Here is a 17,139-nt window from a genome sequence, read left to right as displayed (position 1 = left end):
CAGCACCCCGGCTGGGGGGAGTCAGGTGCCCCGCGCTGGCCTCCCGGCCTCCATCTTCGCCTCTGGGAGAGGATTCTGGGTCACCGGCCCCACAGGCGTGCCGGGTGGGCTAGAGGACCTCGCCCTCCCCCAGGCCTTGGGCGCCCCCCTGGGGCCCCCACCCCAGCCTCCGAGGCCCCCGGCGGCGCCCCGGCCCCCACCGCCGGCGGCACATCCCCTCCGCGGCGCATCGAATAGCCCGCGCAGGAGAGAGACGCTTTTATTTTCAGGGTCACTGGTGGGGTGCTTCGGAGGCCTGATCTGGGTTGGGGCTCGGGTGGGGATCGGGGTCGGAGTCCGGACTGGCGTCCTCGGGGTCCACGTCCCAGGGGAAGGTCGGCAGCCCCCGCATCTGCTCGCGGTAGACGCGGTCGAAGGCTTCACTCTGCGCCAACGTGAAGTGGTTCTTCCAGTCACCGCAGACCCCTGGAGGGAGCGGAGGGAAGGAGGAGCTGAGGCGCAGCCAGAGCGTCGTGCCCCCGCCCCCAAGATGCCAGCACCCTCTCTCCCACCTCCTGGCCTTTGCCCATGCTGTTCCCTTTGCCAGAAGCACTGTCCTTCCCCTCCCCCACCCCATATCTCCATTTTGCTGACGGCTGACACTTTATCACTGGCCACCAGTCGCCTGGCCAAACCCCCGAGCACCATTCTTGCCCCTCCCAGTCAGGCTCTCTCTGCCCTGCTCACCCCTCCAGCAGACCTCTCCCCTTCCCCCACCAAGTTCTTAAATCTCTACCCAGAGCATGCGCCTCCCCATCTAGCATCCTTCCCCGGCGTTGTATCACCTCCTCTTCCACCTGTCCTTCACCTCCCTGGCTAGAACAGGGCTTCCTGGCTCCAGCGCTCCTACAGCGCCATCCACTGCCTCCAGCGCTGCTCTGACACGGGAGCCAGCACTTTCACGGATCAGGCTGAAGGTGTGCCTCTCACAGCCACTGAGCAGGTGAGAGGTGTGACTGCTAGCTCTATGTGCCCGCAGGCAAACACTTGCGTCCCTCAAGTTGCTTTTTTTTTTAATTTATCTTAAAAAATTATTAGTTATTTTAACTTTTTTGTTTGTTTTGTTTGGCCTTACCACACAGAATATGAGATCTTAGTTCCCAGGCCAGGGATTGAACCTGCACTCCCTGCAGTGGAAGTGCAGACTCTTATCTGCTGGACCAGTAGGGGAATCCCCCCTCAAGCTTCTCATCTCATGGGATAATCGGGGGCACCAGCCATTACCTGGAATCCTGGGGCCAAAGTCATTTGGGTCACAGTGTTTTGAATTTTCGCAAATGCACAAACCACACGTTACATGACACCCCTAGTGAGGTTTCTGGGGGCTCCCTGTGAAGGGCTGGCTAGTGGCGCCCCCACCAAGATGTCTATGACCTGACCCTTCAAACCTATGCACATGTGACCTGACATGGCCAAAGGGACTTCGCAGATGTGATTAAGTTAAAGATGTTAATGTTCAATGGCAAACATTCTTATAAGAGGGCCTTCCCAGGTGGCTCTAGTGGTAAAGAACCAACTTGCCAATGCAGGACGATGCGGGTTCGGTCCCTGGGTCGGGGAGACCCCCTGGCCCAGCATTGTTGTCTGGAGACTCCCATGGACAGAGGAGCCTAGCGGGCTGCAGTCCCCAGAATCGCAGACTCGTCATGACTGTAGCAACTTAGCACCCACTCACTCATCATTATAAGAGGGCATGGGGCGGGGGTCAGAGTCAGAGAGCAGAAGATGCTTTGAAGATGGAGGAAGGGACCACGAGCCGGGGAATACAGGCAGGTCTGGAAGCTGTGAAGGCAGGGAACTTGTTCCCCCCAGAGCCTCCATAGAAAACATGGTCCTGACACCTTAATTTTAGCTCAGTGAGGCTGATTTTGGACTTCTGACATCCAGAACAATAAGGCAGTGAATGTATGTGTTTTTGTCCTTTGTTATTATTATTATTATTTTGGCTGCACTACACTATTTGGAAGACCTTAGCTCCCCAACCCTTGGACCACGGCAGTGGAAAGTAATGAGTCCTGACCACTGGACCACCAGGAATTTCCCTGAACGTGTTGTTTTAAGCCACTATGCGTGTGGTATTTGGTTCCAACAGGAATAGGAAACTAATACACTCCCACCCTCAGCCCGTCATCCAACACTTGACTATTTCTGGGGTGAACGTTAACCCTAAGAAGGGTTCACAAAGAAGACTCCATACAGCCTCCTAGCGTTCAGAGCTGCTATGGCAACGTCCTTCAGCGTTTAGCATCAGCTGTGTGCCAAGCTCCGTGCTAACAGGCCCAGAGAGGTTAAGTGACTCGCCCAAGACACACAGCCAGGTGGTGGCCTAATGGGGCTTAGAGCCCCAGAGTCCCCTCACCTTTCCGGAGGAAGGCACCGTGGCGCTGGTCCAGCAGGCTCTGGGGCAGCAGAGAGAAGTTGGACATGGGGTTGGCCTTCATGGCTTTGAAGGCCGAGTGTGCCACGACGGACTCCAGCGCCTCCTCGCCCAGTGGCCAGCTCAGGAACTGGCAGACGCGCTGCACGGAGCTGCGGAGATCCTGGGGGCAGAGGAGGCGTCAGCGGACGGAGGGGACCCCAGGCCAGGAAGGGGCACCAGACCCAGAATCTGGATGCCTGAGCCCCCACCGCTGGAATCTGGGTGGGGGGGCAGGATTCTGCCTCTTTGCCTCAGTTTCCCCACCTCCAGGTGGAGGGGTTGGGCCGTGGCTTCTGGGAGTTTCTGCAGTGTGGGCTTTTGGAGGTTCTGTAGGGGCAAGGGAAGGATGGGTCTGGGTCAGAGGTCACAGCAGGAGGCAGGGGTCGGTCCAGCATCTCATGCAGGGTGAACACTCCTTTAGATTCAAAATTGGTCTGTGCCCAACCCTGCTCCGCTCCAGGTCCCAGAAGAGCCCTACCATTCACCCAGGGCCAAACTCCTGGCCTGGCCTCAGCTCCCCTTCCTCCCTACCCGCTCCCCCTCTTGCCCCAGTCAGTCATCAGCCCCTGAGCCTCCTGCTTCAGCTCTCTGCCGCCTCCCCTCCTCTGTGCCCCCACAGCCCCCACCCCTGGCCCGGCCTCATTCTCCCCCTGTGAACCCTCACCCCAGCCTCCGCCATGGCCTTCTCATGGCCTCCCTGCCTCCAGTTCCCCACACCCAGAGCTGACCCTGTTCCTCCCTTACTCCCAGCCCTCCTGTGGCTCCCCAGTGCCCCAATCCCCAGGCCTGGCTTTCTTTTTTTTTTAATATTTATTTATTTAACTGTACCAGGTCTTAATTGGGGCATGTAGAATCTAGTTCCCTGACCAGGGATCAAACTCAGGCCCCTGCATTGGGAGCATGGAGTCTTAGCCACTGGACCACCAGGGAAGTACCCCCCGCCCCGCCCCCGCCAGGTCTGGCTTTTAAGGTCAGGCGTGGCTGGGTCTATCATCTCCTTCCTGCGCGGTCCTCCCTGTGGGCTTTGGCACGGGGCTGTCACAAAAGCCCTGCACCACCCTTCTCTGCCTGGCAAACTTACCCCTCCAGATGCCACCCAAACATCACCTCCCTTGTGACTGACGGTTCAAATCACTGTGGATTAAGCACCTCCTGTGTACCTATCTCTAGTCCAGGACTCTCAGGTATATTTGTGCCAATCCTCCCAATGGCTTGGCAGAGAGATGTCATTACCCCCATCGGTGAGTGGAGGCTCAGAGAGGGAAAGACACTTGTCTAGGGTCACACAGCCAACAAGGGGCTCAGATTTGAATCCCCAAAGTTCATGACCCTCCCTTCTATCTCCCTGCCTTCCCTGACATGCAGCGCCTGGCACAGGCGCTTGTGGTCAGCTCCACCGACCCCACGGCCTTGATTTTCCAGGTTATTCTTGGTTTCATAAGCATTTATTCTCTTGAACCGCTGATGTGTCCCAGAAATTCTAACGTGTTGGCCGTTCCTCACACCCAGGGCCAGCCCAGAAGCTCTGTCAGGCTGCGTGGCCCAGTTTTTGGTTCAGAGGATAAAGCTGGGTGGAAAAGATAGGGGAGGGGTGATGCCGAAGTCTTTTCTGGATCTTTCCATCAAAAGAGATTTACCAGAGTGGAAAATAAAATAAAATAAACCCATAGGATTCACAGTGAAGAGCTGTGTGCCTCGGGCAAGTTCTCAGTTCTCTTGAGGTGAAACTACCTCAGTTTGCTCCTCTATAAAATGGGGGCAATAATAATATTGGGGTCAGCCATTTAAATATACCATTTTCTGGACTTCCCTGGTGGCACAGTGGTTAAGAATACGCCTGCTAATGCAGAGGACACGGATTCGATCCCTGATCCGGGAAGACTGCACATGCCTTGGAGCTACTAAGCCCGTGAGCCACGACTACAGAGTCTGCGTGCCGCAACCACTGAAGCCCGCGTTCCTAGAGCCTGTGCTCTGCAGCAAGAGAAGCCTGTGCTCTGCAATGAAGCAGAGTCCCTACTTGCCACCAGTAGAGAAAGGCCACACACAGCAGCAAGGGTCCGGAGCAAGCAAAATAGAAAATAAAATAAAGTATACCATTTTTTGCAATTTAAGAGGCTGAAACCTCTGCTATTATGGTTATTATTAGCCAGATACGCCCTTGCTCGGAACCTAATCACTCTTACCTTGCACACTATGCTAACACTTTGCTGTCCCTTGTCAGATGGTTACGAGACGCCAATGCTAGGGACTGGGGTTCTCACAGCAACCCTTGAGCCAGCATTTTCCACCCATTTTTAAGGATGAGACCTCTGAGGTTCTGAGAGATTTTAAAGAGGTTTTCAATGGCTTTTCGAACACCAAAAGCCAGGCTCTTTCTGCTATACAGTGTTGACAGAAACCAGGACACAAAAAATACACGAAGCACACACGGGATGAGAATGTGTCTGGGGCCGTGGGTGAATGAACGCTGGAACCGCTTAGGTTCCTAGCCTCTCAGAATAGAGCTCTGTTAAGAACACAGAACAGGGGACTGCCCTGGCGGTCCAGTGGCCAAGACTATGCTTCCAATGCAAGGGGTTTGTGTTCGATCCCTGATTAGGGAACTAAGAGCCCACATGCCTTGAGGTGCCACAAAATTTTTAAAAAAAAATTTAAAAAGGAACATGGAACAGTTGGACACCTTCACTGTGGATCTGGTCCAACTAGAAGCCCAGCATCCTCCTTGCAGTCAGGCAAAGCCGTAGTCATTCTTCATGGCCCCTTCTTCCAGGCAGCCTTCCCTGATTGCCCCAGCCAGAAGGCCTTTCTCTCCCAGGTGCCTGCCCCAAGGACGTTCCACGGGGTCCAGCCAGGCTCTCCGTCTGCCTCCAAAGACCATTTCCTTCCACTGCTTCCCTCTGCCTTTTAGGTCACAACCATCAGGAAGCATCATCACTTCTTGAGGGTCAGGGTTCTGTAGCATCTCACTTAACCTATAACCTCTCTTGCTTAGAGCCCACCGGTGGCTCCCACCTACTCAGAAAAAAGCCAAAGTCCTCACTCTGGGCCCCCATCCCCTCTCTGCCCTTGTATCCCACCCCACCCCCTCTCAGCTCTGGCCTCTTGGCTCCCTTTGGAACACTTCAAGCACACTCTCACCTCAGGGCCTTTGCACCGGCTATTCCCTTTGCCTGAGACACATTTTCCCCAGGGAGCTCCATGGCTCTCCCCTGACCACCCTTCTGAAAATCGCGCCCATGTGCATTAGGGATGCTCTGCTCCCTGCTTGCTTTTTCTCCTTAGTTCTGTGGGAAGCGGAGCTGGTGGGTGGGAGGTGGGAGGGGGGAGCGGGGCTGAGGTCGGGGAGGGGATCACCTGCTGCATCTCCTCGTAAGTAATAAACAGGAAGTTTTCTTTGCCCTTCATCCGAATCCAGCCCTTAATGTGGTCGAACCAGGAGCCGAACTGCACTGCGAGCAGAGAGACAGGAGGGTGAGGGACGGGGAGCCGGGCCAGCCCCCCTGGGGCTTGGAGGAGCCCAACCAATGCCCCATGGCCCCAGGCTTGGCCCCTCAGAGCTGGAGGCCTCCCTCCAAGCCCCCACCACCCCACCACCCCGTCTCTGCCTCGCTGTCTCTCCCCACTTCCTTCTTGGCCCTCCTCCCATCTGGGCCTCCTTGGGGCTCACCGGCCCCCCAACGTCACATGCCCCAGTCCTCACCTTCGCCTTTGAGGAAGTTCTCCAGGAACTGGTCGGGCGTGCCAGGATCCTTCAACTGCCTGGCAATCTTGGAGTAGTGATAGAGTGAGACCGCCACATCCCGGGGGTTCCGGCCCATGTAGATCACCTGTGTGGGGGCAGGGGGAAGAGGGGAGAGGGTGTCAGCCCCTGAGGTTTCCTGACCTCCAGCCCTCTCCCTTCTGATCTTTGCAGCAGGACGGACTCAGGGTAGACTTCTGGAGGGACTTCCCAGCTAATCGGGGTTCAGATCAGTTCGCCTCAGTCCATAGCAGGGGAGGGCACCCTCCAGCCACACTCTGGGAAAAGAGAGGGACTGTTTCGATACCAGGTAGAGGGGCAGTTTGGCTTCAAGAAATAAAGAGTGAAGGAGACAGGCATGCAGGGTAGGTGATGGAGATCATGGTGAGGGGCGATGACCAACAGAGAAAGGCGGCCACCTCTGCTTCCTATTCCCACGGCCGAGGCCCCAGCCTCCCAGCCTCCATGCAGCCCCAGAGGCTCTTTCTACACCCACACCTGACCGTGCCCTCCTTGGCCCTCTGCCCCAAGGCAGAGTCCCAGCCCCTGGGCCTGGCATTCAAGGCCCTGATGACCCGGTTCCAATCTGTTTGCCAGCTTGATGTTCTGCTACTAGCCTTACTCCAGCCCCATCAGATATGTCCTCTCTCAAGACCAAGGTTAGCCACGCAGGTGGTCAGTCACACCTACGTGGCCAACCTCCAACAAAAACCCTGGATGCCGAGGTTCAGGTGAGCTTCCCTGGTGTGGGACACTCCATGCGTATTGTCACATGTCTTTGCCAGAGGACTGAGCACTGTCCATACAGCTCCACTGGGACAGACCCCATCAAAGCTGGTGCCTGGTCTCTTGTGGATGCACTCCCAGGCACCTCTTCCCTTCACCAACTTTAATTTCTGTCCTTTCTCTGTGCTAAGTCGCTTCAGTCATGTCCGACTTTTTGCAACCCTATGGACTGTAGCCTGCCAGGCTTCTCTGTCTGTGGGGATTCTCCAGGCAAGAATACTGGAGTTGGTTGCTGTGCCCAACTCCAGGGGATATTCCCAATCCAGAGATTGAACCTGAGTCTCCAGTGGCTCCTGCATTGCAGGCAGATTCTTTACCGCTGGGCCACCGGGGAGCCTATCCTTTCCCTGTAATAAGCTATAACTGTGATCATAACAGCTTTGCTGAGCTCTATGAGTCTTTATAGTGAATCACTGAGCCTGAAAGTGGTCTTGGGGACCCCTGGATTGCAATCCCCACCACTTCTCTGTCCATACTCACTCCCTTCCTCGGTGATCCCACCAGTCTCTTGGCTTTAATTCCTCTCTCCGTCTCTATTTCTTTATCTCTGTCTGTCTCTGTCTGTTTCCGTCTCTGTTTCTCTCTGTCTCTATTTATGTACACACACATCTCAACAGGTTGCAAACAGATGTGCCCAGCACTCATCACTCCTGTCAAGCCCAGATTCGTCTCTCTCACTGTCCACCGGCATCCTCCACTTGGGTCACAGCAGAGCCCCCCACCTTCCCCCAAAACCTCTCCTTCCCTTCTCAGTCCACGGCAGCCCCAGCCTCCCAGCTCCTTACTGGACGTGCCAAACCCCCTGCCGTCACCCTTGACTGATGCTCCTCCCACACTCACATCCAACCTGCCAGCAAATATTCCTGGTTCCAGCTTCAGAGTACACTCCAAACCCAGCCCTTTTTCCTTCACCTCCACGGCCACCGCCTTGTTTGTCTCCACGGCCACCTTGCACCTGGTCTGTCGCCTCCCCGCCCCCCCCCCCCCCACCCGCCCCGCGCTCGCTTCTGCCCTCGCCCTGAGCGTCTGTTCCGTGCCTTGCAGCCAGAGGGCGCCCGGGAAAACCTAAGTTGGTCCCTGTTTCTCCTCCGCGCAGAGCCCGCCCCTGGCTCCTGTCCTCCTCAGAGACAAGCAAACTCCCCACCAGAGCCCGTGCGGCACTTGCACACTGTGGCCCCTGTTAAATCCCTGACCTCCTCTCTGCTCCGCTCCCCCTTGCTCGCTTAGATCCAACCACACAGTCCTCCTGATTAGACCTCAGGCCTGCCACACCCACCCCAGGGCCTTTGCACCTGCTCATGCCCCTGCCTGGAACATTCTTCCACCATCCCCGACACCCCCGTGGCTCCTCCCCTCACATCTCAAGTCTTTACTCAAATGGCATTGTCTTGCTGAGGCCTCCTTTGACCCCTCCGCTATTTAGAATTGCAACCCTTACCTCTAACTCCAACCCCCGCCTTCTCCTCCTTCTCGATGTGAATATATCATCTTGGATGTATTAACTATTTTCCTTATTTTTAAAAAGATGTTTATATAAATTTATTTGGGGTCCAGGATCTTAGTCCCCCAACCAGAGATCAAACCCATGCCTCCTGCAATGGAAGCGTGGAATCCTAACCACTGGACCGCCAGGGAAGCCCCAGCATTTTCCTTATTTATTCCATCTGTTTTTGGCCTGCCCCCTTTAGAGCGTGGGCTCACAAGGCAGGTGTTCCTGGGCATGTGTTTGCTGCTGTTCTAGATCAGGACCAGGCACATAGTGGCTGCTTAACATGCTGAGTTCATCAGAGAGTTATGCTCTACCCCTCCTCGACTCTCCCAACACACACACCCCTCCCTCCTCCTGTACCTTGGCCTTGGAGTTGAAGAAGGCCTTGGCGAAGAGCTGGATGGGGAGGTGGGAACTCATGAGGCGGGGGCTGGGCTGGTTGGGGAGGCTGAAGGCACCCATGATGGTTTCACACCAGGGTGACCGCTTCCAGATGGGCACGGAGTGGATCCAGGAGGGGTCCCCGTCCTTTAGGATTAAGCTCAGGATCTCAATCATCCAGTTGGTCCCTGTCGGGAAAAACTGGGCAGTTAATCGGAGGTAGGGCTTCCCTCGTGGCTCACATGGTAGAGAATCCACCTGCACTGGAGGAGACCCAGGTTCGATCCCTGGGTCGAGAAGATCCCCTGGAGGAGGAAATGGCAACCCACTCCAGTATTCTTGCCTGGAGAATTCCATGGAAAGAGGAGCCTGGCGGGCTACAGTCCATGGGGTCGCAAAGTGTCGGACACGACTGAGCCACTAACACTTTCACTTCCCCCCGTCTGCTGGCTGGATGCAGAGATGCCAGTGAAAACTGGGGCTCCTGGGGATGGCAGAGCCATAAAGCGGAAGAAGCGAGGATGCCGGAAGCTGCATGGATACCCCCCACCCTTCCCTCCATCCATCCCACACTGGTTGTGCAGGAGGCAAATGCCCCCACCCCCACCTCCACCCCCAGGGTACATAGGATTCATTCCCTATGGACCAAAACTGCAAGAAGAGAATAGCCCAACAGTTAAAGAAGGAGGCTGGGTCCTGTCCAGACCACATAGTTTTCGTTCTTGAAATCAGGAGACCTGCCCAGCCACACTTGCACAGAAAGGATCCTTGGAGTTCAAAGGGGAATGATGTCAAGAGATGTTCTACCCAGACCCCTTCCGGTAAAATTCATCTTGGCTAAGAGTTGCGTGTGCACACATGGGAAGATCCTGAGATATACCAAATACGGACTGTGAACCAGGCAAATCAAAATGATTGGCCAGAGGAAACCTGGAAGAAATGCCCCATAAAAGTAATTCAAACTGCCACAAAGGTGAGACTCAAGAGACTCTCCCCCTGAGTCGGCCCGTGTACCTTTTCCTCTTAATACATAACTTGACTCGTGTCATGACTCTCCTTTTGGTAGAAATTCTTTTCTGCAATGCCAGAGGGCCAGGGCCCTTGTCACTGTCCACTGGTCTAGTAGCTGGGATCTGGCACTCTTACCGCCTCGACCCAGCCACTCTCTGGCTGGGAACCCAAGCCCGGCTCTAAGCCATTGCAGGCCAAGGCCACCTGAGATCAGTTAGAATTTACAGGAATGAGAATAAATTCCTTTTTTTTTTTTTGCCTCACCACATGGCTTGTGGGATCTTTGTTCCCTGACCAGGGATTGAGACCAGGCCCTGTGCAATGAAAGCATGGAATCCTAACCACTGGGATGTCAGGGAATTCCCGAGAAATAAATTTCTATTGGGTCAGCTTAATGAGATTCTGAAGCACTCCATTAATACACAGAGGAAGCTGCAACTGAATTCAGGTGGCTGGACTTAAAATCTCAGCTCTTTTCACTGCCCCTTCTTGGGAATAAGCCCTTGATTTCTTTGGTGGTGGTTTAGTCACTTGGTGGTGTCGGTCTCTTGCAACCCCATGGACTGTAGCCTCCCAGGCTCCTCTGAACATGGGATTTCCCAGGTAAGAATACTGGAGTGGGTTGCCATTTCCTTCTCCAGGGGATCTTCCTGATCTAGGGATCGAACCCGCATTGCAGGCGGATTCTTAACCAACCGAGCCATAGTGCCACAAACATCACGTTGTAGGGAGGGGATCTCATTCATGACCAGGTTTGCAAGTCTGGGTTCCAGGAGACTGCCGGCAGATCAGATGAGAAATAACAATAATATGAACAGTCACTTGGTCTTAGTGTTACATCGTCCTGGATTCTAACAACTACCCTGTGCCAATTCCCAGTGTATCGTCTCTCAGCTCCAAACCCATTCCTGGTTCCCTCTTTCTTGACATTGGAACTGGAGAGTATGATCAGATCTCGTTGGCCACCTGGCGCAATGTGACTCTTGGTCAGTAGAGGGCGCTGGAGGAACCCTACAGAAGGATGTGGTTCCTCTTCCTGGTTCTCCAGCTTCTCCCAGAAGGCTTTTTAAAAAAAAAATTTATTTATTCATTTTTAGTTGAGCTGGGTCTTCCTTGTGGTGTGAGGGTTTCTCACTGAGATGGCTTCTCTTGTTGCAGAGCAGGGGCTCTAGGCACGTGGGCTTCAGCAGTTGTGGCTCTTGGGCTTAGTTGCTCCCGGCCATGTGTGATCTCCCTGGACCAGGAATCGAACCCGTGTTCCCTGCACTGGCAGATGGATTCCTAACCACTGTACTACCAGGGAAGTCTCCCAGATGGCGCCTGTGACGGACAGAGGCCAGCAGCGCAGTGTGCAGAAAGATGCAGCAGTGTGTATAAAGTTTATATTGTGTATAATTGCAAAAGATGGGAAACCAGGAAATGTGAATCAATAAGAAACTAGTTAAACAAGTAAAACAAGGATTCTTGTACATCCAGTGTTATGAAATACTATGGAACTGTAAAAACCAACAAAACCCCAGGAAGCTCTTTGTTTACAGTTCTAAGATGGGATGGTGTCAAAATACAAGGAAGAAGAAGGCAAAACCATTAAAAAAAAATGAAGCAGAATGATGTGTATCATTTGTTAACTTTTGTGGGAAAAAAGTAACAAAAAAATGTACGTTTTTGCTTGTACATAAAATTCTGAAAAGATACACAGGGACTGTTGGTGACTTGGGAGGAGAGGAATCTTTTGTACCTCTTTAATTTTGAACTATGAATACATGACTTTCTAAGAAAAATTAACATATTTTAAACTTAAAAAAATCTAGAATAACTAGACATCATATGCAAAGAAGCTTGATCTATACCTCATACTATGTGTAAAAATTATCTTAAAATGAATCTTAGACTTTAGTGTAACATCTAAAACTGAAAAATTTCTGGAAGACAAAAAAGCCATCTTTATGACCTTGGTTTAGGAAAAGTTTCCTTAGCTATGATATCAAAGTCTGATCCATTAAAGAACAAATTGACAATGGGAGCTCATCAAAATTCAAACTTTTGCTCTGAGAAGACACTGAAAAGAAAATGAAAAGACAAGCCACAGACTTGGAGAAAATGCCTGTAAAAAGCATACCTGATAAAGGATGCATACTCAGATTACATAAAGAGCTCTCGAAACTCAATAATTAGAAAATCAACCAACCAATTAAAAAGAGTACAAAAAAAAATCTGAGCAGACACATTGCTGAAAAAGGTATATAACGGCAGACTTCCTGGGTGGTCCAGTGGTTAAGAATCCACCTGCCAATGCAGGGGACACAAGTTCGATCCCTGGTCTGGGAAGATCCCACATGCCTCAGAGCAACTAAGCCCGCTCACCACTATTACTCAGCCCTGGTTCCACAACTAATGAAGCCTGTGTGCTCTAGGGCCCACGAGCCAAAGTTTCTCAGCTTGTATGCTGCAACTATTGAAGCCTGAGCGCCCTCGAACCCACACGCCACAGCTACTGAGCTCAAGTGCAGCACCTGCTGAAGCCCAGGAACCTAGAGCCTGTGCTCTGCAGCAAGAGAAGCCACTGCAATGAGAAGCCTGAGCACCACATGAAGAGTAGCCTTCACTTGCTGCAACTGGAGAAAGCCTGCACAAAAAGCAAGGAAGACCCAGTGCTGCAAAAAAAAAAAAAAGGTATATGATGGTTTGTAAGCCTCTGGAAAAATGCTCAGCTTCATCAGCCGTAGAGAAACGCAAATACAAGCCACAATGAAATACTAGAGCACGTCTGTTAGAATGATTTTTCAGGGAATTTCCTGGTGGTCCAGAGGTTAAGACTTCCTGCTTCCACTGCACTTAGCATGGGATCTGCCCCTGGTTGGGGAACTAGGGTCCCACATTCCCTATGGTGTGACCGAAAAAAAAAGAAAGAGAATGTTTTTTTAAAAAAACTTGACAATATCAAGTGATAACAAGGAAGCAGAGCATCTGGAGTCCACCGATCTTGCTGGTGAGAACACAAGAGGGTAAACCAGCTTACCCAAAAGTACAAGAGGGTTTCCACTTTGGAGCCAGTTTGGCAGTTTCTTAAGTTAAGTGTATGTACTTTCATAAACTCAACAGTTCCACTGCTAAGTATTTACCCAAGATAAGTGGAGAAGTATTTCCATGCAGAGACCTGTGTGAAATGAATTATGGCAGTTGTATTCGCCATACTCAGCCCAACCTGGAAACAAGCCAAGTGTCCTTCAGCAGATGAATGTATAAAACCACCATGGTCCATCCATTTTCTGGAGAACTCCAGCAATAACAAATACAACAACTTGGATGAATCTAAAATGCATTGCTGGGGCAGGTGTAGGAAGGAAAGGGTGGGACAGGTGGAGAGAGTAGCATGGAAACGTATGTAAAACAGATAGCCAGTGGGAATTTGCTGTCTGACTCAGGGAACTCAAACCGGGCTCTGTGACAACCTGGAGGGGTGGGATGGGGTGGGAGGTGGGAGAGAGACTCAAGAGGGAGGGGACATACATATACCAATGGCTGATCCATGTTGACGTATGGCAGAAGCCAACACAATATTGTAATTATCCTTCAATCAAAAATAAATTAAGAAAAAAAATACATTACTGTGAGAGAAAGATGTCAGTCTCAAAAGTTACATGGAGTATGACTCCTTGTGTGTGGCATTTTGGGAAAGGCATAACTACAGGGGCAGGAAATGGATGACTGGTTGCTGGGGGTGGGGTGAGGAGAGAGCTGACCACAGAAGGTGTGAAGGGATTTCTGAGGGCAGGAAAGCACCGAGTCCTGGCCATTCAGGGCGCCAGGGAATTCCCTGAACCATTCTACATCTCAGCTGTAGTCTATCAAAATTCACAGAACTCCAAGAGAAATGAAAACATGTCCACAGACAGATTTGTATATCAATGTTCCCACAAGTGTTATTAAGAGTCAGAGAGTGAAAACAACCCAACTGACTGCTTATCAACTGATTAATGAATAAGTATACCTAATAGTATACCCCTTCGGAAAAGAATCCACCAGCAGTGCAGAAGACGCGGGTTCGATCCCTGGGTCGGGAAGATCACTGGAGAAGGAAACGGCAACCCATTCCAATACCCTTGCCTGGAGAATCCCATGGACAGGGAAACTTGGCGGGCTACAGTCTACAGCGTCACTGAGAGTCAACTGAAGCCACTGAGCACGCAGGCAGTACACTCATATCACGAAACATTATTCTGCTATAAAAAGGAATGAAGCACCAACAATGATGTGTGTCAACCTCAGAAACATGCTGGAACTTCCCCGGTGGCTCAGCGGTCAAGAGTCTGCCAATGCAGGAGACATAGGTTCGATGCCTAGTCCAGGAAGATCCCTCGTGCTTCAGCAACTAAGCCCAAAATGCACCACAACTACTGAGCCTGGGCACTAGAGCCTGCAGAACCACAACTCCTGAGCCCACGTGCCGCAATGACAGAAGCCTGTGCAACCTACAGCCCCTGCTTCACAGCAAGAGAAGCCACCGTAATGAGAAGCCCGGGCACTGCAAGTGGAGGGTAGCCCCCACTTGCCACAGCTGGAGAAAGCCCACGCACCCACGAAGACTCAGCATAGCCAAAAATAAATAATAAATAAAGAAAATTATTTTTAAAAAGTGGGCTAAGTGAAAAAAAGTCAGACACAAAAGACCAGCTCTTGTACTATTCTACTCACACGAAATGTCCAGAATGGGCAAAATCATAGAGTAAAAAAGCAGAATAACGGTGCCTAAGCCTTGGGGGTGGAGGGGGGTGGTTGGAGGTGACGGCTAATGGGAACAGGGTTTCTTGTTGAAAGTGAAGTGAATGTGTGAATGCCTCAAGCATATCTGACTCTTTGCAACCCCATGGACTGTGGCCCGCCAGGCTCCTCTGCCCATGAAATTCTCCAGGCAAGAATACTAGAGTGGGCAGCCATTCTCTTCTTCAGGGGTTCTTCCTGACCCAGTGACTGAACTGGGGTCTCCTGCATCACAGGCAGATTCTTGACTATCTGAGCCACCAGGGAAGCCCTGTAAGTAATGGAAATGTTCTAAAACTGACTACAGCCATGGTTTGCACAACTCTGTGAATATCCTACAGCCAAAGAACTGTGTACACTTTCCAATGCGTGGATTTGGAAGTATACAAAGCGTATGGTATGTGAATTATTCTTTTAAGTGTTACCCAAAAAATCCTCATAGAACTCTCTGTTGAAAAGGGTGAGTATAACATTTTGAAATTCTTCAAAATATTTTGAAAAAAATATCTTTGTTCAGAGCTGTGTCTCTGCACCTGGCAGACAGTTAGTAAGTAGCATTTCAGTAACCAAATGGAGAAAATTAAGATCTTTCCTTCCGCCCTCTCTTCCTCCCTTCCTTTCACGAATATTTATTGAATGTGTTTCACTGTTTTCGGCTCAAAGAACACAGTCACGATCAAGAGGAAGCAAAATATCTACCCTCATGGAGCCAGGTTCTAGTGAGGAAGACGGACACTAAATCAACCAAGGAAAATATAGTACAGTGGCTGGCAGGGAAGACAAGTATGAGGAGACTTCAAGGATGGAGAAGCTCTTTTAGCCAGGAAGGTCTCAAAGACCCAGCATAGGGGCCCGGAGGGAGCCAGGCACCCAGGGATCCGGGGAGGGGTGCCCCCTGGCGGAGGGACCGGCCATTGCAAAGCCTTGGCTCTGAACAGACCAAACGGGTCCCCGTCCCCACCGCCCCTCCCGCGTTCTTCTCCCGCTTTGTCCTCGGTGTCACCCTCTCACCCTCGGCCCCACACTCACCCAGCACTCTCCCTAGAGCACCCCCTCCCGGCCCGGCCCGGCAGGTACCTGACTTGGGGTAGGTGACGATGAAGATGTCATCGTCCTGTACTTCGGCGTTCTCTACCATGCTGATGCTCTCAGGTGAGTAGATGCCCACGGGGAAGAGGATGCCTTTGTACCTGAAGTATTCGCCTGACAAATTCTGGCTGTAGGAAGGTAGGGGAGACACCGTGAGGACCGGAGACGAGGCAAGGACAGAGGTCACCCCTGGGAGAGCCTGCTTTATTTATTTATTTATTTATTTATTTGCCATGCTGCCTCATGCAGGATCTCAGTTCCTCGACCAGCGAAAGAACCCACGCCTCCCAGTGGAAGCTCGGAGTCTTAACCACTGGACTGCCAGAGAAGACCCAAGGGGCCTGCGTTTGAGCGTCCTTCCAGGTCCCAGGAGCCTGCCCAGGGGTCCAGCTTTACAGCAGACGCTTCCAGAACTGATGGCGACAGAAAGTGGAGGAGGGATTTTAGGGCAGAGGACAGAGGGCTACCAAGGACATGGGCGAGGAGCACTCCATTCATTAATAGAACTTTCTCTGCACCTCGTTTCCTCATCTGCAAAGTAAGGCTGATTTACTAACACCTGGTAACAATTCTGGGCTTCCCTGGTGGCTCAGAGGGTAAGGAATCTGCCTGCAATGCAGGAGACCTGGGTTTGATCACTGAATCAGGAAAATCCCCTGAAGAAGGGAATGGTACCCCACTCCAGTATTCTTGCCTGGAGAAATCCATGACTAGAGGAACTTGGCAGGCTACAGTCCATGGGGTCCCAAAGAGTCAGACACAACTGAATGATTAACACTCTGACTTCACTTCATAACATTCGTACGAAATGACAATGATTGGTATCTCCGTTCTCTGGATGAAGACATCGAGGCCCAAAGAGGTCAAGTGACTTGCCCAAAGTCACACAGCTGGCGGGACACACAGCACTTCACCCCTGCAAAATGGGACTAAGCACTTTCCTTATGTATACTCTTCCCCCCAACCCTCAAAGAAGATGCTCAGTCACCACCTCCATTTTACAAACACAGGCCAGAGGAGTCAGGTGCCCTGCCCATTCCTGCACGGCCACTGAGACGCAGAGCCGACCTGCGAAACCCATTATGTGCAGTCACCCGGGAAGCCTGAACAGTCTTCAACTTCAAGCCCCTCACTGAAGCCACTTTCCCCAAAACCCTGCAGTGTGTTCACAGAGCCATACAGGGACATACAGCTTCCCAAAGTGAGATGCTTTGAGAGCAATCCATTTAATTCTCTGACTCTGTGCTATGGCAGCCTCCCCTGGGGTTTCCTGTCTGTGGCGTGGGAGAGAGATAGGTATTTGGGGGACCTGGCTAAGATGAAACTGAGCTGAGGATGCATTTCACCGGACTTCTGTGGGATATTTACAAGGTTGGCCGGCACGTCTGTGTATAGTTACGGGGATGGCGAGCTGGTTGGGTG

General features: G+C 51.9%; 1 protein-coding gene across 1 annotated transcript; it reads right to left on the bottom strand.

Annotated features, from left to right (window-relative positions):
* Positions 1–245: 245 nt before the first annotated feature.
* Positions 246–16,798, bottom strand: SULT2B1 (sulfotransferase family 2B member 1). The gene is made up of 7 exons (XM_055551181.1): positions 16,786–16,798; positions 15,706–15,906; positions 8,836–9,044; positions 6,162–6,288; positions 5,816–5,910; positions 2,399–2,579; positions 246–465 (listed from the first exon to the last, which is right to left on the bottom strand). Exons 1-7 carry the CDS (start codon positions 16,796–16,798, stop codon positions 272–274), a joined length of 1,020 nt encoding a protein of 339 aa, XP_055407156.1. The 3' UTR covers positions 246–271.
* Positions 16,799–17,139: the final 341 nt, after the last annotated feature.

This window comes from Bubalus kerabau, chromosome 17 (genome assembly GCF_029407905.1).
Source record: "Bubalus kerabau isolate K-KA32 ecotype Philippines breed swamp buffalo chromosome 17, PCC_UOA_SB_1v2, whole genome shotgun sequence".
NCBI classification, from domain to species: domain Eukaryota; kingdom Metazoa; phylum Chordata; class Mammalia; order Artiodactyla; family Bovidae; genus Bubalus; species Bubalus kerabau.
This window is presented reverse-complemented; position numbering and strand designations above follow the sequence as displayed.